Source organism: Emydura macquarii, unplaced genomic scaffold (assembly GCF_026122565.2).
Source record: "Emydura macquarii macquarii isolate MOO-44397 ecotype Brisbane River unplaced genomic scaffold, CSIRO-AGI_Emac_v2 contig_306, whole genome shotgun sequence".
In the NCBI taxonomy this organism is placed as follows: Eukaryota; Metazoa; Chordata; order Testudines; family Chelidae; genus Emydura; species Emydura macquarii.
Window position 1 is genome coordinate 1,927,580 of NW_027130443.1, and position 22,960 is coordinate 1,950,539.

General features: G+C 46.6%; 2 protein-coding genes across 2 annotated transcripts; one reads left to right on the forward strand and one right to left on the reverse strand.

Annotated features, from left to right (window-relative positions):
• Positions 1-2,607: 2,607 nt before the first annotated feature.
• NDUFA11 (NADH:ubiquinone oxidoreductase subunit A11) lies at positions 2,608-10,835 on the reverse strand. The gene is made up of 4 exons (XM_067556848.1): positions 10,675-10,835; positions 6,899-6,991; positions 3,997-4,119; positions 2,608-2,803 (listed from the first exon to the last, which is right to left on the reverse strand). Exons 1-4 carry the CDS (start codon positions 10,769-10,771, stop codon positions 2,691-2,693), a joined length of 426 nt encoding a protein of 141 aa, XP_067412949.1. The 5' UTR covers positions 10,772-10,835; the 3' UTR covers positions 2,608-2,690.
• Positions 10,836-12,411: 1,576 nt separating this feature from the next.
• VMAC (vimentin type intermediate filament associated coiled-coil protein) lies at positions 12,412-18,582 on the forward strand. Its single transcript, XM_067556835.1, has 2 exons — positions 12,412-13,079; positions 15,620-18,582. The coding sequence occupies exons 1-2, from the start codon at positions 12,889-12,891 to the stop codon at positions 15,969-15,971; spliced, it is 543 nt and encodes a 180-aa protein (XP_067412936.1). The 5' UTR covers positions 12,412-12,888; the 3' UTR covers positions 15,972-18,582.
• The last annotated feature ends 4,378 nt before the right edge of the window (positions 18,583-22,960 follow it).

Sequence of the window (22,960 nt, forward strand, 5' to 3'; positions counted from 1 at the left end):
TTTGAGTGTGCAACTATACAACAATCATCTGCGTACTGGAGTTTGGTTATTACTGCTGATATTATTTTAGTTCTGGCACGGAGGCGAGAGAGGTTGAAGTTTTTGCATTTTTGTATCATGAGTTATAAATATATGAGACATATTTGTATTTCAAACTTGTGCTGTGTTTCTGGGTGACACCCCCAGACAGATTGGCATCAACAATATCCAGGCTGCTTGACAGCCCATCAAGGGCAATCAGCTGTATAATGAACCCTTTGAAAGAAGCCAGGGGCTACACCTATGAGTCAGCAGGACATGTAGAGACATGCCCATGGGCAAGGGATTCCAAGGGCTTTTCCATGGCCGTGTGCTGTGAGCTTGTGTTTTGGACAAAGGATGTACTCAGCTATTGTTCATCATCTTCATCACTGATCATTTATTCATCCCTCTATGAGCTCCATCCATCAACAGTTTAATCTAGGTTAAAGTCTGACCCTCAGTAACACCCCACAGCAGGGAGTTCCACAGTTTCATGACCACTGGGAATTCACAGAGTTGGCAGGGAGGAGGCACAAATTCAAGGCTTTGGGAATTGGGCTGCCCATCTGGATTCTTCTGACTCATTTTCTTTGCATAAAGAGTCCATATGGGAGTGTTTTCTTAGCATCATCAGCCACTGCAAAACCTGAGAACATATGCTGGGAACATAAGGCCAAAGCGCCATTGGAGTTGCGGCTAGCAAGGGACATGAAGGGGAATTAGAAGGGTTTCTAACAGGTGTGTTACCAACAAGAGGAAGATTAGGGAAAGTGTGGGCCCCTTACAAAATGGGGGAGGCAACCTAGTGACAGAGGATGTAGAGAAAGCTGAGATACTCAATGCCTTTTTTGCCTCTGTCTTCACAGACAATGTCAGCTCCCAGACTACTGCACTGGGTGGCACAGAATGGGAAGGAGGTGAACATCCCTCAGTGCTGAAGGAACGGGTTCAGGACTATTTAGAAAGATCAGACATATACAAGTCCATGAGGCCAGATGCAACTCAGGGAGTTGGCTGATGTGATTTCAGAGCTATTGGCCATTATCTTTGAAAGCTCATGGCAATTGGGGGAGGTCCCTGATGACTGGAAAAAGGCAAATATAGTGCCCATCTTCAAGACAAGGAAGAAAGAGGATCCAGGGGACTACAGACTGGTCAGCCTCACCTCAGTCCCGGGAAAAATCATGGAGCAGGTCCTCAAGGAATCCATTTTAAGGCACTTGGAAGACAGGAAAGAGATCAGGAACAGTCAACATGGATTCACCAAGGGCAAGTCATGCCTGACCAACCCGATTGCCTTCTATGAAGAGGTGACTGGCTCTGTGGATGTGAGGAAAGCGGTGGACATGATATACCTTGACTTTAGCAAAGCTTTTGATACAGTCTCCCACAGTATTCTTATCAGCAAGTTAAAGTAGTATGGGTTGGATGAATGGACTATAAAATGGATAGAGAACTGGCTAGAGCATAGGGATCAACGAGTAGTGATCAATGGCTCCATGTCTAGCTGGCAACCAGTCACAAGCGGAGTGCCACAGGGATCGGTCCTGGGGTCAGTTTTGTTCAACATCTTCATCAATGATCTGGAGGATGGGGTAGATTGCACCCTCAGCAAGTTTGTAGATGACACTAAGCTAGGGGGAGTGAAAGATACCCTGGAAGGTAGAGATAGGATACAGAGTGACCTTGACAAATTGGAGGATTGGGCCAAAAGAAATCTGATGCAGTTCAACAAGGACAAGTGCAGAGTCCTGCACTTAGGACGGAAGAATCCCATGCACAGCTACAGACTGGGAACCGATGAGCTAGGCAGCAGTTCTGCAGAAAAGGACCTGGGGGTTACAGTGGATAACCAGCTGGATATGAGTCAGCAGTGTGCCCTGGTTGCCAAGAAGGCTAATAGCATATTGGGCTGCATTAGTAGGAGCATTGCCAGCAGATCGCGGGAAGTGATTATTCCCCTCTATTCGGCATTGGTGAGGCCGCATTTGGGGTATTGTGTCCAGTTTTGGGCCCCTCACTACAAAAAGGATGTGGAGAAGTTGGAGAGAGTCCAGTGGAGCGTAACAAAAATGATTAGGGGGCTGAAGCACAAGACTTATGAGGAGAGGCTGAGGGAACTGGGCTTGTTTAGTCTGCAGAAGAGAAGAATGAGAGGAGATTTGGTAGCAGCCTTTAACTACCTGAAAGGGGGTTCCAGGGAGGATAGAGCTAGGCTGTTCTCAGTGGTGGCAGATGACAGAACAAGGAGCAATGGTCTCGAGTTGCAGTGGGGGAGGTCTAAGTTGGACATTAGGAAAAAGTTTTTCACTAGGCAGGTGGTGAAGCACTGGAATGGGTTACCTAGGGAGGTGGTGGAATCTCCATCTTTAGAAGTTTTTAAATTGCGGCTTGACAAAGCTCTGGCTGGGATGGTTTAGTTGAGGTTGGTCCTGCTTTGAGCAGGGGGTTGGACTCGATGGCCTCCTGAGGTCCCTTCCAACTCTAATCTTCTATGATTCTATGATCCGAATTACTATTTTATTTATAAAAGTGTGAATGATGCACAAGCAACATACTTCATTCAAATTCAATGAGAGACACGGATTGATCAATAACTTTATTAACACATATACCTTATTACACAGAACATTTGAAAAACATTTCAGAGACAGGGAGACTGCCTACATTTAGAGCCTGGGAGGGCCTCCTAACCTCCAGCCTTCTCGCTTGCCTATCTTTGTTATAGCAGCCAGAAGTCCTAGACTCATACATGCTGAGCTGCCTGTGGCATAGCTGTGAGCTGGGAAGAGAGTGAAAGAAAGATCTATTAGGTTATCAGTATAAAGTATGGGTAAATCTTAAAACATCTGGATTTTTCTTTTGATACTGATACTGGACTGCAGGCAGACATAAGGACTGATGGAAAATAGAAATTTAGGATTTCTTTTTTTAAAAGATGCACTGTTTTCCATTGCTTCCAGCCCTGGCAGTTTTTGAGGTATCAAACTTTCTTATCCCACAGACCTGTCACCCATGTGAATCAACTCCTTACTGCTTACTTTAGGAACTGAAATATTCACTGGTTTTTACTCCCATTAGCTCAGCAACCAACACAGCTAAGAAAAGTAGAGCTGGATTCCATTTCTTCCTGAACAACAAAAATTTTCAATTCAAACCCTCTATACCTGAAGAAAACCCACTGAAGACAATAGAACTCCATAAATGTCCCTGAGGGCATAATCATTAGTGATGCACAAGATAGGGAACCAGCTTGACTCTCAGAACACAGAGAGAATTGGCAGAGCTGGCAGCTAAATGAAGAACACCTCTTTCCTTGTAAAATGAGTCACATTTGAGTCATCGCATTTGAGGTGAGAACTGCAATTTAAACAGACATATTACCCCATAAACTAGGTGGCATGTGCATTCAGCACAAAAACAAGCACAGCCTTCTTTCCCTAATCTCTGTAAACCCTTCTTGATTTGCTGAAAATATCCCAGGATGCATTACTTTGACATCATGGATTGCAACAGGACTTCTGGTATCCAATGTCACAGTGATGTATTCCGGGACATCTTCTAAAACTGAGGTGTCAAGAGGATTTCAGAGAAAAATCATTTCTGAAAGTAACTGAACTCCATTCTGTACACACAAGCTGGCTCATGGGGATAGCGTAGGGTTAACTCCAGTTCTATTTTGCAATTCATCTTTGAAGCTAGTTCTGGCCCCCTAGTCTAGCAGCATTTGCAGGCTCTTTGAGACTGGTGTTTGAGAGGTGTGCATGTCACCATGGAAACTAAGCAGATATTATTTTAATATATTAATCAAATCCATGGACTGGATTCTTATGCATCAAACAGTATATTACCATGGGAAAGCAGCAACTTCCAGTAGACAGGGGTTTAAAAATTAGACCATTTTATAGAATTTATATAAATGCATTAACAATACTTCATGTTGCTGATATATTTCCACAGTTGACCACAACTTACTTCTTACACCCAAGACAATGCCTGATGCACAACCTCCTATGAAATAATTCAGGGCATCCTCTGGATCCTCCCGGATGTGGGCACTGAGACAAGTGGTCAATCCAAATACTGCTCCCATAGTCGCTGTAAGGAAAAGGTATGGTGTAAGGGGTACAGGAAGCAAGTAACTGAGAAAATGCAGAGAACATACTCGCCAGCGGCCTAGTGCACCAGGAAAAGCCAGAGACGTTATGGTTTGAACTTCTTGGGAAGCAGAGGAATAAATATTTATTGCCATTAAAAAAGAAAAAAAAATCAGTAAGTCACTGAAAAATGGTATTTTCTAGTAAGGTGAAACAGACAGTCTGGCCAGCTGGATTCAGCATCCATGCTCCAACATGTTTTGTGTAAGCAAAAAGCTGCCAGAAAACAAATCAAACCATTTTTGTGACAACTTCTTGTTTGTTCAGAAATGCTACCACATCCCTGCCAGTCAACTTTGTATCCTCTCTCTTCTAAGTCTAGAGTTCAATTAGTCTGTCTTCGGTGCACATTCTCCCCGGGGGCATAGACTCAGAGGGGTGTTTATGATACAAGTGCCAGTCTATAACTCAGCCTATAGACTGTGAACTAGCATTACATTAAAAGGCTCTGCACCAGTTTTCCTTTAGAGCTTATCAAATGCCAGTTCTTGCTAAAAAGAGCAATAGATAACATGAAACTATCCCAAGAGAATGAGCACAGTACCCCAGCCTCCATGCGTCTGCCATCTTGCACTTGAGAATCAAACTACAGCATCTCACGTGGTAATGAAGAACACCACCTCCAAACCACTGGATGGCCTCATGAATAATGATAGAATTTAAAGAAGCAAGACAAATTCCTTTCCAGGAGTGAGGACTACTAAAGGGATTATTAGTTTCCTAAAGGATTTTCAATAGTCAATAGTATTAAACTCCACCCCACCATTCTGCACTCTTTCCTTCTAGCTTTTCCCCCAGGATGTGCACTGAATCTTCTATGGAAGTGTCTGAGGAATGATTGCAACACAACTGGGTTCAGTCAGCTTAGCTAAACTGCCTAGATGACAGGTCTTGAAAAATCCCCTCAGCATTGCCATGTGAGAAGCTTTACCTGGTGAGTATGGAGGCCCTATGTCACTCTGAAGACTTTGGGTGGGATCCAAAAAGGACTTGGGTACCTAGATCTGGGCTTTGGGTGCCTATGTCCTTGTTTTGGCTCCATGGAGATCCACAAAATTCCTGCTGAACTCAGTCAGCACCTATGTTCCTGCCTCTGGGCACATGCATTGCCTCCTCCCTGCATAAGCATCCAGACATCTATCTCCTGCCTATACCACAGAATGATCACAAACCAGGGAAGGACAGGCATTCAGCCACCTAAGGGGTCCAATCCAGTAGATGTGCATGCTCAGATCGAGTCCCATTCAAAATCCGGCTGGAAGGAGATGGTGCCACCCACTTTGTAACTTTTAACACAGTGATGAAGAATCCACCATGATGCTTGGTAAATTATTCCAATGGTTAATTACTCTCACAGTTTAATATACACCTTATTTCCAGTCTGAACTTGTGTAGCTCCAACTTCCAGTCCCTGGATTTTGTTATACCCAGAGCTCATCAAATATTTATTCCCCATGTAGGCACTTACAAACTAATCAAGTCACCCCTTAGCCTTCTCTTTGTAAGCTAAACAGATTGAGCTCCTTGAGTCTATCACTATAAGGCATGTTTTCTAACCCTTTAATCATTCTTGTGGCTCTTCCCTGAACCCGCTCCAATTTATCAACATCTTTCTTGAATTGTGGGCACCAGAACTAGGCACATTAGCCCACCAGCAGTCATACCAGTGCTAAATACAGAGCTAAAATAACCTCTCTATTCCTATCCAAGATTCCCCTATTTATGCATCCAAGGATTGCATTAGCCCTTTTGGTGATAGCATCGCACTGGTAACTCATTAGCTAATTATCCACCAGACTTCCAAATCTTTTTCAGAGCCACTGCCTCCCAGGATTGAGTCCCCATTTTGTAAGTATGGCCTACATTCTTTGTTCCTAGAGTATTCATATCTTACAGTAATAAAGAAATACTTTCTATCTGAAGAGTAATCAGAGAGGATGTGGAGAGAGGGATTTGATAGCAGCCTTTAACTACCGGAAAGAGAGTTCCAGGGAGGATGGAGCGAGCAATGGTCTCAAGTTGCAGTGGGGGAGATCTAGGTTGGACATTAGGAAAAACTTTTTCACTAGAAGAGTGGTGAAGCACTGGAATGGGTTACCTAGGGAGGTGGTGGAATCTCCATCCTTAGAGGTCTTTAAGGTGCGGCGTGGCAAAGCCCTGGCTGGGAAGATTTAGCTGGGGTTGGTCCTGCTTTGAGCAAGATGTGGGACTAAATGACCTTCTGAGGTCCCTTCCAACTCTAGTCTTCTATGATTCTAAATTATCCACCTCAAAACATGTCATTTATACCCAGACTAATCTGACATTTCAAGAGCAGCAGAAGTGAAGCAGGCACGATGGAGGAGGTATTTCCTTTCAGCCATACCCTAACTATAACATCCTGAATTTACACAGCACCTTTCATATCACGATTTCTTAAACACATCACTAAAATTAATTAAGCCTCACACCACACAGGTTTGGGCATGTAAACATTTTACAGACAGGAAGTGGTGAAGTGAGTTACTCAGTGCCCAACACAAAATCAGTGGCAGAGCAGGGGACAGAAGCCAGGAAATCTGACACCGAGTCCCCACACAAAATCATCAGACCATATCTGCCTCACCACAGTCACTTTACTTGAGAGGCCAATAAGTTCAACCATGGCCTGTCTATTTAGCTAAATGAAGACATCTTCATACAAGAAACTCAGTTGCTAAAAAGAAGCAAGTTCTCCTTACCCATCAGGACAGTGCTCTTGGCTGCAGTTTGCACAGCATCAAAGACCGAATCAGGTGGGTGCAATATAAGATGATATCCTGAACCAAACAAGCCTACAAAAGGAAGACAGTTTTAATGAACAGTAGGTCAGAGCTCTTGCGGAAGCACAACCTGAATGCAGGTTCCATGAGCACAAAACATGCTTGTTTATTATTGTGCTTAGCCTACATGTAACAATGTGCATCAGAAACCTGCACCAGTGCTGGTATCACCAGTGTAATGGACAAGAGACTAAAGGTGAAATCCTCGCCTCATTTAAATCAAGGGGACTATTGCCCCAGACTTCAATAGAGCCAGGATTTCACCCTAAACATCTAAAACCTGATATTATGCACTGTTTCTACTGTAGCTCAAGCAATATGGGGGTACAAGAGTAATAAAATGACATTTGTATTCAAAGGACCTGTCATCCCCTGCACTGAAGCTCAAGGGGAGTTACTCAGACTAGGGGTGCAGCCTCACACACCTTTAATCTTCCACTGAAAGCAAGATAAGCATAGCTGAGTCATATTGATACTAGAGGGCAATTTAAAGGGTTTTAATTGGGTTTCTAACCCTTTTTTTTGCTTCTTTGTAATGCACACAGAAGGCCTGAAAGGTGCAGGGTTTTTGTGTTTTGTTGGGAAAGAAGGGAGTTATTCTGAATAAAGTATTTCGTTGTTTGTGTTTTTTTATTTTAATACTAGAAAGTCTGAGCTTCCCAGGCTTTGTTGCAAGACTTGTAGGGGGCATCAGAGTTTACTTCAAGTCATCAAGGCTCAATCCTGAAAGGTGTCAAGCACATGCTTAAGTGCTTTGCTGGACTGGGCCAGATTGCTCTGCACCAGACATGACTGGACCCTCACATTTTAAAGATGTTCACTCTTTGACATAGAGTCTTCATTAGGCATTCATGTTAAATAAGTGTTAACTGAAATAAAAAACTAAAATAAACATCACTTCCCCTCAGTTTTCAGTCACTTATGATGTAATTGGTTCTCCAGTCTAGTCTTCTGTGATGATCAGATATTCAGATTTCCACTAACACAAAGAAGAAATGTATAGCTTGCGTTTGTCAATTTAGATTAAGGGTATGACAGAAGGGGTTGTTATGTAATGGAAGTAAATTCACCCCCTCTAGAGGTAGTTGCTAGGTCAATGGAAAAATTATTTTGCTAACCTAGCCACATCCAGAGTGTGGGTTAGATTGACTTAACTATATCGCACAGAATATGAAGTTTTAGGTGTAGACCAGGACTAAGATGGCCTTTAAATTCATAGCCTATTTCTGAAAAATTCCACGTATGGAAACCCCAGTAACTGCATGGTGCTACCACACTGACCTAAACCTATTCACTGACCTAAACCAGCTATAGTTTTGCTTTACATTGCTAAAATACCTACAGCAGTCTACACCTGAAGTGATCACATCAGAGATAAGTGAAGTGATCCCTTTACAATTTACAAAGCACTTTGGGATTATTTAGAATGAAAAGTGCTACAGAAATGTAAAGTGCTTGTGCATTAATACAAGGGAATAAATACAGTAGAACCTCAAAGATACAAAAGTCTCGGAAATGGAGGTTGTTCATAACTCTGAAATGTTCGTAACTATGAAGAAAACAGTATGGTACAGTACCCTGCAGCCAGTGTCTTCCAGCTGAGGCTGCAGAGGTGGCACCTGGCAGCACTGCCTGATTTGCAAGCAGCTCTCTGCCCTATTCCTGTTTCTTGCCTTTGGGCTGAACCGGGGGCGCCTGCTCTGCACCCTTGGCGCTACAAGCCCCAGCCCTCAGTCGCTTCTCCCAGGGCTCGACCTGAGGTGCACTGCCACCATGCTCCAGAGGCAGCATGTGGCAGGGGGTTGGCACCAGCCTGCTGCTAACTCCTCTCCCTCCCCTGCTTCGTGCATTCCCCAGAGGTGCTGGCTGGACCCAGGATTGCCACAGGCAAAGCTTGGGCCGCATCGGTGCACAGGCTGTGGCCCTTTAAAACTCCTCCAGAGAGCAGTGTGCAGGCAGCAGCTTGGACTCTTGCTTCCACTCCAGGATAGGCTTTGACTGCAACAGAAGCAGCTTCCAAAAGTCCCATCCTAGTGCTAGCACGTCCCCCTCAACACCTCGGACTGCTGGGGGCTCAGACTGAGCTTGCAAACTTGCCCCCCTCCTGATGGGCCGGTGGGGGTGTGTGTGTGTGTTTGTGTGGAAACAGTGTCCCCCCTCGCAGCTGGGTGGGGTGGCGCAACAGCACCCACAGCTTACAGGAAACAATGCAGACTCAGGCTGCAGTGCTTCTGTTCTGCATGATCCGGCTGCCTTGAGCTGGCAGCAGGGGCTCGCAGCAGTGACTGTGAAACTCAGCGTCTTCACCTCCTACCTGTAAGAAGCTGCTCCTCCCATGGCAAGTGGAGTTGGGGACAGGAAACTCAGATGTACTGACCTTTAAGATGCAATACAGAGACAGTATAGCATTTGATTTCTTCCCCACCCCACTACCTGGTTGCTTACTTCCGGTGTTCAGTTGACCGGTCAGTTCGTAACTCTGGTGTTCCTATCTTTGAGGTTCCAGTGTATTAGAGAGTCACAAAGAGGGATGCAGCGTTCAACTATTCCTCACACAATAATATTTCATTCTTTTCCTCCCAGAATTACAAAACATTTCACAGTCAATTAAAGTAAAATACCCCTTTGAGGCAAGTGTTAATCTCATTTTATCAGTGAGGAAACTGAAGCAGTTCAAAGGCAAAGGTTGCTCTTACCGAACTACTTTGACCACACTGCATAGTCTGGGAACCCTTGTATTCCTAACTGTCAAAACTATCACCCTCCCCACCCCCCAGCCAGGACACCACAGATTATCCTCTTGTCACACTCCCCAACTCCCGACCAAACTCTGTACACACACACCCCCCCGATAATCTGTACATTATGCCTGGATGTCCAGTAACTATTTCATTTTAACTCTGTACCATAACTTTTTAAACGTTATCTTCATTAAACATTACATTTAAGAGGGACTATGGGAATAGAAAATACTATGTATCACCAACATAACCAAGTTAACCTTGCGGGAACTTTAACTTGTGGACGGTGTATCTGAAGTGTCGGACTCTTTCAGCCTTAGCACCACTTTACTGACCGCCGTTTGCTTTTCAGACGGGAGGGGACCTCCCTCCCCAGGCTATCGGGCGGAGTTTTCAAGCGGCTCTGGCTTAGTGGCTGTGCCAGTGAAGCTGGTTTAGCTCCCCTCGGACCATGGCTGCAGGCGGCTCTGCTAGTCACGGGCCAGATCCTACAGCCCTGACACTGCCTGGCACTCAGGAGCCGCCCGAGGGCTAGAGTCCGGTCTCGGGAAGCAGAACCAGGGCGAGGGCAGAACGGAGCGTGACCCAGCCGCCGCTCGCCGTACGGGCGCAGGGGAAGCCAAGCAGCGACCCCGCTAAGGAAGGCAGCCGGGCTGCGCCGGGCCCGTGCGCTCTGCGGAGACGGGCGGTGCTGAAAGACGCTCCGCTTTCCTCTAGGCCAGGAGCCGCCCGGACAGGCCGGGGGCGGACGCGGCGGCACGGGCGCAGGCTCGCGCCGGTAGGGCCGAGCTCGGGGCCAGGCGGGCTCGAGCCGCGCGGAGCGGACCGGAGCGGAGCGGCTGAGGGAGAGCCGAGCCCTGTCCAGCCGAGCCGAGCCGAGCCGAGCCGAGCCGAGCCCTGCCCTGTCCCAGCGACGTCACCCCCGCGGGCGGGCGGGCGGGCCCGTCTCCTCACCCATCGCGGCCCCGATGCGGCTGGTGATCAAGGTCTTGCGGCCGCAGTCGGTCCCCTCCGGGGTCTCCCAGTAGCCGGTCCCCAGCCCCCTCAACATCGCAGCGGCTCCGCTCCGCTCCCCGGCGGCCAACTGCGAAGGGCAAGGGCACGGCAGCGGCACCGCGAGAACTCGCGGGCAGGTCTCGCGAGCGAGACTTTCTTCTGCTCTCGCGAGCGTTCTATCCCCCCCCCCAACACTTCCCGCCCCCCGCCTTTCCCTCGCGGCCGGGCCAGGCGCTCTGCGGCTGCGCTGAAAGCAGGGGGCGGAGCTACGACGCCCGGACGTGACGTCCCGGTCAGCTAGGGGCCGGGCCGTGCCTGGCGCCGGGGGAGCGGGAGGGTCCATGGCAGGAGCGCGAGCCAGTGAAGGGCGCCGGGAAACCCGCCCGCAGCAACAGGCTGGGCCTGCCAGGAGGGGACCGGAGAGCGGGGCGGTTAATAATCCGCTAGACGGGCGGCCCACGCGGATCCGGGGGGCCGGTTGGCCTGCGCTGGGCGGGAGAGTTCGGCCTGCCTGCGCGGGGTCCCGGGCATTCGCCGAGCGGGAGGATGAAGGACCCGCCCGCTCGAGTCCCCGGTTCTGCTGCTGTGTCCTGGCCGAGTCAGACCCGCCCAGCCACGGGCGGGGTTTGCTTTGACCGCCTCCGCTGAGCGCTGCAGGCAGCAGACCGGACCTGTCCGTTGTCGAGGCCTGGGACTGTGTCCATCGCACGGCCCAGGGCCAGTAGCTGCGGGGCCAGAGTTTAGAGAAATGCAGGAATCGGGGTTTCCGCAGCATCAAAACGGCTTTGTGCAGCCCAGCCACGTGCACCCAGAGGGGGCGTTGCACGTGGAGTTTGGGGCTTTATGGGTCACGCAGTTGGTCGTTTAATGATCGTGGCCGGTGCCCTGTAGTGGCTCTTTGGATGTTGCGGCTGGGCTCTCCGCTCTCCCCACTCAGGCTGGCCTCACCGCTGAGGGTAGGCCCCAGCTGGAGGCTCGCTCCCAGGCACAGCATAGACCTAACTATTGCAAACTTGTGGGGTTGTGTGTGGGCCATAAGAAAATGCCGTCCTCCCACAGTGCAGAGTCCCTCTGTCAGTCCAGTCCTGCAGCTGTGCTCAGGCTGAAGCAGCTGGTGTGTGTGTGTTTGTGTTTATGGTGAAACTGCTGTCAGGTAACTCTGGAATGAAATGCCAAACTTTGTCCCCCGATCACACTCAAACATTTCATTTCCTGCAACAAGCGTGTGTCTTATTCTGGGAAAGAGCTTTATGGAAAAGAAATGCAGAGCAGCTACAGAACCCTGCTAGCATGGATGGATATGGATGGGAAATGTTATGCATTATTTATGAATGTAAAACAGAAGCGATATAAATGCATTTCCCCCCCCACACTTCTTGCATGTTGCTTTTCTGGCTGCCCTCTAACCAATTCACAAACAGTGAGTTATACCCCCCTTCCCTCTCTAAATGGTTGTCAAAAGTGAGATGAGGTGAAATTGGGCAAAAGATTTTTAAGGATCTTTCAAATTGTTTTTTTTTTTAAAATAAATTAATCCCCTGAATTGTATGTTAGTCTTTTCAATTTCATGCCATTATTATGACTTTGGAAATCAACAATTTATATTTCCATGTTCCATGGAAACAATATTCGACTCCATGTATGGAAACAAACAAGCCATGCCCAGTATGCATCTAATTTATTGTACCAAAAGGGAGTGTGTCTAATGGGCAGAGGGGGACTTGAATACAGGACTGTTAGTAAACGTGACCTGGTGCAAATTCCTTTCAGTGGTGCCCCCGGCATCCTGTCCCGTGTGCATTTCCCTATGCCGTAGCCCCAAACCACCCCCTCTTCCTGGGGTGCCCCTGTCCCCACAGCACCCCATTTCCCAGGGCCTCTGCCCCCAAAGCACTCTTTCCTGGGGATCCCATCCCCTGTCCCGAAAGGCCCCCCTGCCCGGACTGAACCATGCCCCCAGGGGGCCTCACTCTGTCTGCCCATGGGCCTGCCCCAAGGCCCCGGGGCTCCCGAGTCCTTGTTGCTCCAGGGCAGGGAGGGATCGGGCTGGCTGGGGCGGGGCTTTCCGAACGCACCGCCCCGGCTGGAGGGATCCAATGAGTCCCGTCCCCTGCGTGGGTACCGCGGCAGGCGAGCCGAGTCTACACTGCAGCCGCGGAGGCCCGGCCCGGCATGTCGGCGCCCCCGGCCGTGCAGATCCGCGAGGCTAACGCGCACCTGGCGGCGCTGCACGGGCGCGTGGCGGAGCTGGAGCGGCGGCTGGGCGCGGCCGAGCGCACGGTGCGCGGGCAGGCGGAGAGCCTCATCCGCAAGGACGGCGAGCTGCGCGCGGCGCTGCGCGAGCTGGGGGCTGCCAAGGACAGGTAGCGCCAGCCAGGCGGGGCCCCGCCTCTCCTCTCCCCGGCTGCCGTGCGCGGTCCCCCGCCGCTCGGTCCGGCCCTGGGGACGCGGCCGAGCACGGCAGCGTTTAGCACGCGGGGCACCGCCGCCGGCTGGGCCTGGCCGCCTAGTTGCGGAGGCGCGGCCTGGAGCCAGTGCGTGAGGCGTGTGCGACGGGGCCTCGCCAGCCGGGAGCCGAGGCCCTGCGTTAACAAGGGCTGCAGGGAAAGCGAGACTTGCAGCCGCTGGGCGCGCGGTGTGAGCCGGGCCCGGGGCGGGGCGGCCGCTGCCTCCTGCACTAGGCGAGGCAGGCGGTAAAAGGCGTGTCCGGTTAGCGGGGCCCAGCGGCCGGTGTGCTTCGTGCCGGTGCCAGAGGTGTGTGTGGAAAGGAAAAGTCTGTCCCTGGCTTGCTTATTTCCATCTCGACAGAGGAGCATCCGTGCCCACCCTCAAACTATTAGTGTGACTGGGCTCACCTACAGCAGCCGTCAGAGCTTGTTAGCCTCAGGCTGCTTAACCCTTTTCATTAGGGGACCCTATGTTCAGTTGCTTATTACTTTGCCAGACTATAACACTCATGGTGAAGGTTTCCAGGCCAGCTCTCTGCCTCGGGCTGCATTTGTTTTGGAAAGTTTCATTTAAAACAGTCATGCCATTTCTGAGAACTGTGGGAGGGAAAAGTTTTGCCCATGTTGTTTTGTAGTAAAGGTTGCAAAGTCCAGCACTAAAATGAGGAAATACCAGATCTTCGGTTCTTATGCAGTTCTGATTCAGCCCCCCAGCCCTTGTATGCTTGCATGGCGCTGATTTCCTGAACATGGAATACTAAATACTGCATCCTGCATATTGAATAAGACCGGGCTTCTGAGGAAAGAAGTATATGATCTGGTACTAGGAGCAATGGTCTCAAGTTGCAGTGTGGGAGGTCTAGATTGGATCTGAAAAAAAGCTTTTTCACCAGGAGGGTGGTGAAGCACTGGAATGGGTTACCTAGGAAGGTGGTAGAATCTCCATCCTTAGAGATTTTTAAGGTGTGGCTTGACAAAGCCCTGGCTGGGATGGTTTAGTTGGGGTTGGTCCTGCTTTGAGCAGTGGCTTGGACTAGATGACCTCCTGTGGTCTCCTACAACCCTAATCTTATATGATTATGAGATTCTTAATTCTGGTATTTCCTAACTTTTTAGTGCTTTACTTTGAAATCTTGATGTTCCTTTAATGTGTTTTCTTAGATGTTATAAAAGCAAAATGAAACAATAGAATTATCTTCATGTGAACCATATTGACCATCACATGGGTCACCAGGGTAGGGTCCCTTACATCAAAGGGCAGACTTATACCACTTGAGTTAACTGAACATTTGGTAGCATTACTAGACTGTTATCCTGTGTGTGGACCGATTAGAGAGGAAGAGAGATCCCTTTTGCTAATGGGATTCATATTATTTGCTGACAGCAGAGGAATAGTGAGACTCTGGAATCCTGGGTTCACGTCTAGGTTCCAGAGGAGAGTATACTGTGGTGATTACAGACCCGTCTGTTCTCCTCTCTGTCTTACATGCCTATCCACTTCTTTCCCTGTTCCCTTCTGCTCCCAGCCTACCCCTGTGTCCTCCCTCTGTTCCTCAAGTTAGGCTGCTTCTGCTGCCTCCTTGCTGCCTTCAGGATGAAAGCAATAGGAAAGAGAGTCTCCATATTCTGGAGGTTGTGCTACAGCAGATTCAACTGCCAGGAGATGCAAAGATAGGAAAAGTTCTGCTGAGCTCTTGCAGCTGTGGGTGGAGCATGCTCAATCACAGCATGGGGGGAGGTGGGACATGCAGTCCGGTCACCATGTAGGAGCTGTATGGAGATGGAGCATACTCCGTGAAGATAGAATCTTTGGAGAATTTAGCTGCCAACTTCTAACAAACCTATACTGAGCATGTGCAAACTGCAGTTTTCAGGGACGTATAACTTAGCCATATTTAGGCACATTTTTACAGTTACAGCAAAACACACCTTCCTGACACCACGTTTACCTCCCCCGCCAAATTTCATATCCCTGTTCCAGAGCATGGAGGCACTAGAGCTCAATTAAATGAGTTGTAAGAATTTTTTAACAGGCAAAACGATGTATTTTTTTCTCTTTAATCTTGTTATCTAGAATGGCTGAACTGTTTTAGTTGAAACTTTCACAAAAATTCAATCCGGTATGGAAATGTTCAGCCTGAAAGGTTAAAGAAACAAGGTCTGATAATAAAAAGGGTTAGGCAACCTTAAGTGTCACTGTTTGCGCTGCCAATGCTGTGTTAGAACTATATAAACAGCAGACCCAAAGAGAGGCAGGAAGCTTGAAATGATATGGGTATTGTTTTTTCAGTATAGGCAACATTTTATATAACTGCTATTTCTTGAAACCAAAAAACCCCTCAGGTCTGTATAGGATGAGGACAAATATAGCTCTCCAGTGCGGAACAGTAGTTGTGTGCTTGGCTACGTTCTAGTAGCCTCGTTTTGAGATTATTTTTCTTCTGTTTTCTTCTAAGAGAAATTACTGCTCTGCAGCAGAAGCTGCTCTCATCCGAGGAGACAATTCAGAAGCTATTGAATGCGATCCAGAAAAAAGATGACTTAATTATACAGCTGAAGCACAGGAGTCATCTTCTGACTAAAATCTGCAGAAGTCGACCCATCCTGGACAATCTTCTGTCTTACATAGCGGAAGGGGAACAGTTAGGTACCTTTCCAGGGACCCAAAGTGAGTCCAGTTCTCCGGTTCATGATGAGTTGCAGGAGTCAAACTGCGTCACCAACCAAATATCCGAGAACAAAGATTTCGCTCTCTTTGAAGATGACCTGGAAGATCAGGATACCAGCCTGTTTGGGACGACAGTCTGAGCTGAGTGCAGAATGTGACAAATACTCCAGAGCCGTTTCTCAAACTTTCTTCTGTTTTTTAATCTTGCCCTGGAAGAACCAGGTTCCGATGGGAGTCTGTTCCCCACCCCCTCAGTTCTTGCAGATAGCCTCTTCTATACCTCCTTCACTGAGGGCTCAGGCAAGTGGAGTGCATGCGGTACTAACTACCTGAGCGGATAGTAACCCTGGGTGAAATGGGCACATTTAGGTTTTCTGCTGTTCCTTTGTCATGGGGATCTTTTAATTCTTCCTGTCCTTCAGCATTTGCTTTCCTCTCTGACCCAAAACACTCCACATTCAAGAACATTTAAGTCAGATGCTATATGCGTAGAAATCTTCCAGCACTATAGGCCAACTGTATCACCACCTACTTTCAGCTTCTGTTTGCCTAAGTGCTGCTTCTCTTCCAGATCTGCTGTATATCAGAGCCATAGACAGCGATTGATTAGAGCAGGATGTTTACATACTGAATTCTAGGACACATGACATCTGAGTCTGTAAACGTCTAAAATATTGTGCAGTCGTTGGAATGAAAAATCTAAGTGCTCAGAGCTCTACATGGTTCAGCAGGAGGACTTAGTTTTTCACTGATTTATATCTTTGCTCGGAAATTTGACTGCATTGGTGTTAGGTATAGTTGAATTCTTAACCTGCTGTTTAGGTTCATAGTTTAGTTTTTGAGATTAAATTTGTTAGTTAAGAGGAATCAGATCTCCTTGCTTTCGCTGTATGGCGTTGGCACAGACAGACGGAAGCTACTCTAGGAGTTCGAGGCAGGTTCACACTGTAACTGGAGGGAATCCATTTTCTGAAATTCACGTCCTTTCCAGATTGTGTCTTGTCTGTTTGAAAATTGGAGTAGAGGATGAAGGGGAAAATATCACATTCATTAGTAAGAGTGTAGTCGTGACAGTTGGTGGTGGGATTTTAAGAAATATGTATGAAATCTAAGTTTCTGGGTTGAAGGGTTGGTTTCTGACTTGATCACTCTCTGACTTATTAATTTTTCTACCAAGTTTTAAATGCATTTTAAACTTTTTAAAATTCTACCTATACCCTCTTACATCTTTTAGATTGGCACCAATCACTGCATGGAAACTTTTGCTGCTGCACAAAGTGGACAGCTGTAATTTCTCTGCCTTTGTCCAGAACGTGGATTTTCTCCATAGACTAACCAGATTTCTTTTTCTAAACTCATCTTGTTTAAACTCTGAGTGACAACAGCTCTATATGCAATTCCTGTAGCTGTCTAAGCACTTTTTTATATCTATCATAAAAACCAAAAATATATAGGATGTTCCTTGTTCAGAATTCTTCAGTGGGAAACAAAATGTAAGAATGGATATTCCACTTTAAATAAGAGAAAAAGAAAATCTCTTTAAATTCCGTTTGAGAAACTATTATAAACAGATGCAAAATTTTTATTCCACCAAAGTGAATTTCCTGTATTTTTATAAATTGAAGCTCCTGATTGCTTGTGATCACTAAAGATTCCTTTGCATTTTTAGCAAAACATGGTTTTGGTGATTGTCCTCACCAAATGCTAGCTCAGGGAAATACATTCTGCCTCCATCTATTCCCTGCCATTCACAGTCCATCAATCATTCTTAACTTCCCCTTCATCAACTGTGTGTGAGCAGTGCTGATGGCACAGGATGTTTGCTGTTACATAAGTGAGAATGGTATTTTAGTGGTGGGTGGAGTGACCTCTGAAGAGTTTTTAGAAGCACTTGGTGATTTGGGATTATAGGTGCTAACCGCTAAATTAAACATAAGGGATTCTTGCTTTACAAATCTTAAGTAAATGTGCAATTTCTTGTGAACATGTACGTTATGCAGGTATGGCCAAACCTATGTGGTATCCCTACAGTACCAACAATCAACCTTCAGTGCAATAAAAATATATATTTTTCATCTGAAATTGTGTGAATAAAATAATTTTGCATCTGGCTGTATAGAATTAGGCATTCTCTGCAGTTTATCGGATTCAGATGCAGATATTTGCACTTAAACAACAAAAAATGTCTTGCTCTGTTGCAGGGTGTCTTCTTTCCCCAGTGGAGAAGTAGGGGTCAGGATGCAGTCCTAGACAAATGATCCAGCTATGTTCTATGGCAAGAAAGACAACTGACACAAATATCATGTATCCAAAGCAATAATACTTTTCATTGTTTAAGCTGTGAGTGCTCCTTTCATGGCCTTGGTGCAGAAGGATACAAGATGTGGTGGGACAGAGTGGATGAAGCTTCGCATAATCTCATTACACTTCTTGCCTCTTCTAGTTGCCAGAGTTTGGGATGCATAACTCCATCCACAGCATAATGAGCCTATAACCCTAATTAGCATATGAGTGCTTGTCTCTTGTTACTGTTGTTACAATGCCTTTATCATTAGGTTGCAAGAAAAAATGTAGGACCAACGAAGCTCAAATTAATCATTTTAAAACTGTAACATTAGGGCAACTGGGCAGAAGTAATGCTCCGTGATTTAGAAGTCAGTAGGTTACAGAAAGCTGGCTGGGTGCGCTTTTGTTTTGCTGTTGCTGGGTTCTTTCTTCCTGGTAAATTGGACAAAATGGCTGTAAGTTTATTTATGGCGTGTGAAACCCTAATGGTTGTATGCTGTCTCTGCCTTTATCAGCACCAATAACACTGGTGAAGTTCTTAAGGCTCTGTCTTTGTGACTAGTGTATTAAAGCTCACACTATACCATTTGGCCCCAATGAGGCATATTTTCAAAATAATCTGAATATAATGGTGGATTTTCGAGCGCTTTGTAAAATCTGCTCTCTAAAAGAAGCTCTACTCAGCTATATTGAATCTGATGTCTGCAGAACAACAAAACTGAAGTTGCAAAAGTATTTAAACTGTGCTGAACTCATTCCATGGCCTTGAACCAGAATGCTCTTAAAAGCTCTGTATGCGTTCATTCTCTAAAGTGAAATTGTTCTGCAGGTAGCTCCATATCTGCAGGTATCTAAGCAGGAAGAATCCAAATCCGAAGCAGATATACATACTTGAAATCTTTTGAGAAAGGGGATTATATTGCACATTCCTTCAGCGCCTGTCCAATTCAGGAGTTTTAAAATCTCTTGCCTTCCTAAACTTTCCAGGTCTCTTTTTCTAAACTTTAAGTATGTAGAGGTCAGCCTGTAACTGATGTTGACGTTTCATCCATTTAACTAACATCTGTGTGTGAAGGGCTAGGCAGTTAGTTACTATTTAAAAAAAAAAAAAAAAACTCATTTAAAGTTTTTTTTCCTTACTGATTATCATGGCAATATCATCCAGCTGCCTGTATTTATTATTTTTGTTGCACTTGAATCTGTCCTCACTTATTTGCAGGATATAAAATAAAGATATTTTGGTATATTCGACTCATGTTGTTTCCAGAGGTTTTCTTTGCCCCTTCAGTTTTGTGTTATCTGGTCTGCAACTGTCCAGTGTTTTGTATCTTCTCATCTGATCTCCTTTCGAATCTGGCCCTTCTAGTTTAAAATTACTTTTTTTCCCAGCATTGGTAAATCATTCTAGTTGTTCTTTGAAAGTTAACACCTTAGCAAAACACAATTAGCTATCCTTGTCTAACCTCCCTACTTCCCTGGGATCTTTTGTTTATGATCCTTTTAAGTAAAGATAGTCATATCTATAATTAATATTGAATCTCCCAGTTACAATATTGTCACCTATAACTCAATTCACCTTTGTATAAACAGGGCAGGAGCCCAATAAAATCTCCTTTGCATATGGCTAGGTGCAGTCCTACACTCCTGACTCTCCAACACAGCTATATGTAGTGTGTGAAAGTGGTGAAGGAGAGTTGGCGCCAACACCCAGGAGAGCAGTCATTGCTGCCCGTGCCTAGAGCCACTCTTGTTTCCAGTATGTAGGAAGCAGTATATTATTTGATATAAAAAGCCCTTGAAGGTTGCCAGGTGGGTTGTAAATTTCCCTTTATTGTCCCCATCTACTGTATATGCCTGTGTTTCTTGTAGCCAAAGGAAGGTTGGGGCTATGTGCAGGCATACGGGAACAAGGCCTACCCAAACTCAGATGCCTGATGGGTGCATTCTTTGAGTGGTTTGGCTGCTTGGAGCTTGGGTTTCAGTCTGTCTTGAAAATTAGAGCAGTTGGGCTATCAAGTGTGTGGGATACAGAGGCAGAATGATCAGAACGCTAGGAGTGCGAGTCCTATTCTTTACAAGCATGTTTCAATCCTAGGGACAGGTCTAGGGCAGCAGGTGTTCTTGGCGTCTTTCATATCCATAGAAACTGAGTATTTGGTATGCTGGAGATAAGGAGAAATCAGCTCAAAGGTCACGTAAGGAAGCTGCAGTTGCTAGGATTTATTTTTAAAACTTGTGCTGTCTATGATGATAGCACTTAACTAAGTGTTGCCAGGAGTCAGCAGGAAGTGCTAAAGAATGAGGAAGTGGGGTCTGCTGGGTTGCTTTCCCTCTTTATTCGAGAGAGGTTGCTGCTGTTACAGGTAGAACCAGTTTGATGTTCACTCTAGAGGCTATTTAAGGGGAAAATGTGGCAGCAACTTTTTTTTTCTCCGAGTCTGTTTTTAAAGTACCTTTGCAAAGGTCAACAGCTGTGAAAAATTGATCATGGAGAGCAGAAATGGAAAACTCATGTTACTATATGGTCAGCTACTCCAGTTTCCGGTTGCTGCAGTGGTATACTAAATACTCATCATTAGCTAGGACAATTGCACACTGAACCAGCTGAGTCTTCTGCAGAAAAAGAGCTTTGTGGCAACAAATCCTGTCTGATTGTCCTGTAGCAGCAGATGTACAATCAATTTGACATCTAACATACACTGTAGAGTACAGTCTGGCTCCTCAGCTGTCACCTCTCTTCAGTGGAGACCCTGGTCTCTCTCTCTGCCCCCTACCCCAACTGGGGTTTTTCCAAACTGTACAGTCCTCTGCCTACACTGTGTTGTTCCCAGCAAGCCAGACCATCTACATAGGCAGTGTCTGCACACTGCTTTCTCCTCAAAGGCTCATTGCCACCAGTTACAAGTTACTACACAACTCTTTCTAAGCAAGCACATTTATTCTTAAGGTGAAAGCATTATAAAGAAAACAAAAACAATAAATATGCCTACATGTGTGGTAATAAGCTTAGTTGAGATCATCCCCTGCCCCAGCTTCAACAAGACTCTGGTAGGAGTCAGTCCTCCAAACCCCACCAAGGTTTTTTTCTGTGGTTAAAGGTTCATAACAGCTTTAGTTCAGACCCAGTGCATAGATTAGTCTTTATACAACTTGAGCCTTTGATTATCTGTTCCCAGAATCTGACAATCAGTAGACAGTTTCCCTAGATCTTTCCCAAGAAATCTACTTCACACACATTGTTCCAAAAGTCTATTCTTGTCTGTCACATTGTTCAATACATTTCTTTGATCATCCTGGCCTAAAATAATGCAGAACAGTGCATTTAATATGTCCAACTCCAAAAATACTCAAACTTAATTCAATAAAGTTTTTTCAAGGATACTGCAGGAAATTGCCACATCTGTCACAGCAAGCTCACTATTGAGCAAAGCGACCCCATGCTCTAAAGCTGGGCCCCTTGTCTCTCCTTCTCCCTTCTATTTAGCACCAGCCCTTTCCTTCACCTCTTTGCATCTGAGCAATAGCACTGCTATTTTCAGTAAGTTGCAGGATGCGGGTCTTGGACTGTAAATTATTTGGGGATTGAGGGTTCTTGCCTTTTGTCTGCAGTGTTGTGCTGTTTAAATAATGAAAGGGAAACCTGAACATAAATTTACCTGAAGCGCTGAGCAGTGGGTAATCTGTGGAGTGAGGCAAAGAGTAACGAAACCCCAAATGCACAAGTGTTGCACCTGAGAAAAGACGTAACTGTTGTTCTTTGGTATGTGTTGTTCATGTCCATTCCAAGTAAGTGTGTGCATGCCATGTGCACAGTTGTCAGAAGGCTTTTCTTGTACCGGTACCCAGCAGGTCAGACCAGGGGCCCCTTGGGGTCATGCTAATATGGGGCCATATATAGGGCTCCACCGCCTCTTCGCTTCCTTCTTACCAGCTAGATCCGACAGAGGGGCATGCAGATGGGTTTAGGAATGGACATGAGCAACACATCTCGAACAACAGTTACGGAAGGCAGGTGACCGTCTTTTCTTCTTTGAGTGCTTGCTCATATCAATTCCAAGTAGGTGACGCCCAAGCTACCCCCGGAGGAGGGGTCAGAGCACACAGAATGGCTGATTGGAGCACTGCTGTGCCGAACACCGTATCATCCTTGGCCTGTTGGGTGATGGCGTAGTGCAAGGTGAACGTATGGATTGATGACCATATTGTGGCTCTGCAGATCTCCTGTGTAGGAACATGTGCCAGGGAAGTTGCTGAGGAGGCCTGCACCCTCGTGGAGTGTGCTGTCAGTGCTGGGGCCGATCTCTTTGCCAGGTTGTAGCAGGTCCTAATGCAGGACGTGATCCACGATGAGGTCATCTGAGAAGACACCGGAAAGCCCTTCATTCTGTCCGCCACTGCCATGAAGAGTTGATTTGACCTACAAAATGGCCTTGTACTTTCGATGTACAACGCCAGTGCCCTCCTGACGTCTAGGGAATGGGGACTTTGTTCCCTGCTGTTGGCATGTGGTTTAGGGAAGAATATTGGGCGGATGATGTCTTGGCTTGTATGGAACTGAGACACCACCTTTGGGAGGAAGGCTGGGTGGGGCCGTAACTGGACCTTGTTCTTATGGAACACCATGTATGGGGGAGTCCAAATGTTAGGGCCTATTGCAACCAGGAATACCACCTTCCATGAGAAGTAGAGGAGGGAGCATGTTGCTAAGAGCTCAAAGGGAGGTCCCTTCATCCTGGAGAGCACCAAATTGAGGTCCCAGGCCAGTATTGGACATCAGACCTGTGGATAAAGCCTGTCCAGGGCCTTGAAAAAATGGGTCACCATTGGGTTGGCAAAGACTGAA

Bases quoted from the DNA above. Each gene is read 5' to 3' on its own strand.
- NDUFA11 (XM_067556848.1), bottom strand. From the start codon at position 10,771: ATGTTGAGGGGGCTGGGGACCGGCTACTGGGAGACCCCGGAGGGGACC. The intron at 6,992-10,674 runs GTGAGGAGACGG...TTCCTTTTGTAG, and splicing joins CCGCATCGGGGCCGCGATGG to GCTTGTTTGGTTCAGGATAT. The intron at 2,804-3,996 runs GTAAGTTGTGGT...CTCTCTTCCCAG, and splicing joins CATTGTCTTGGGTGTAAGAA to CTCACAGCTATGCCACAGGC.
- VMAC (XM_067556835.1), top strand. From the start codon at position 12,889: ATGTCGGCGCCCCCGGCCGTGCAGATCCGCGAGGCTAACGCGCACCTG. The intron at 13,080-15,619 runs GTAGCGCCAGCC...TTTTCTTCTAAG, and splicing joins CTGGGGGCTGCCAAGGACAG to AGAAATTACTGCTCTGCAGC.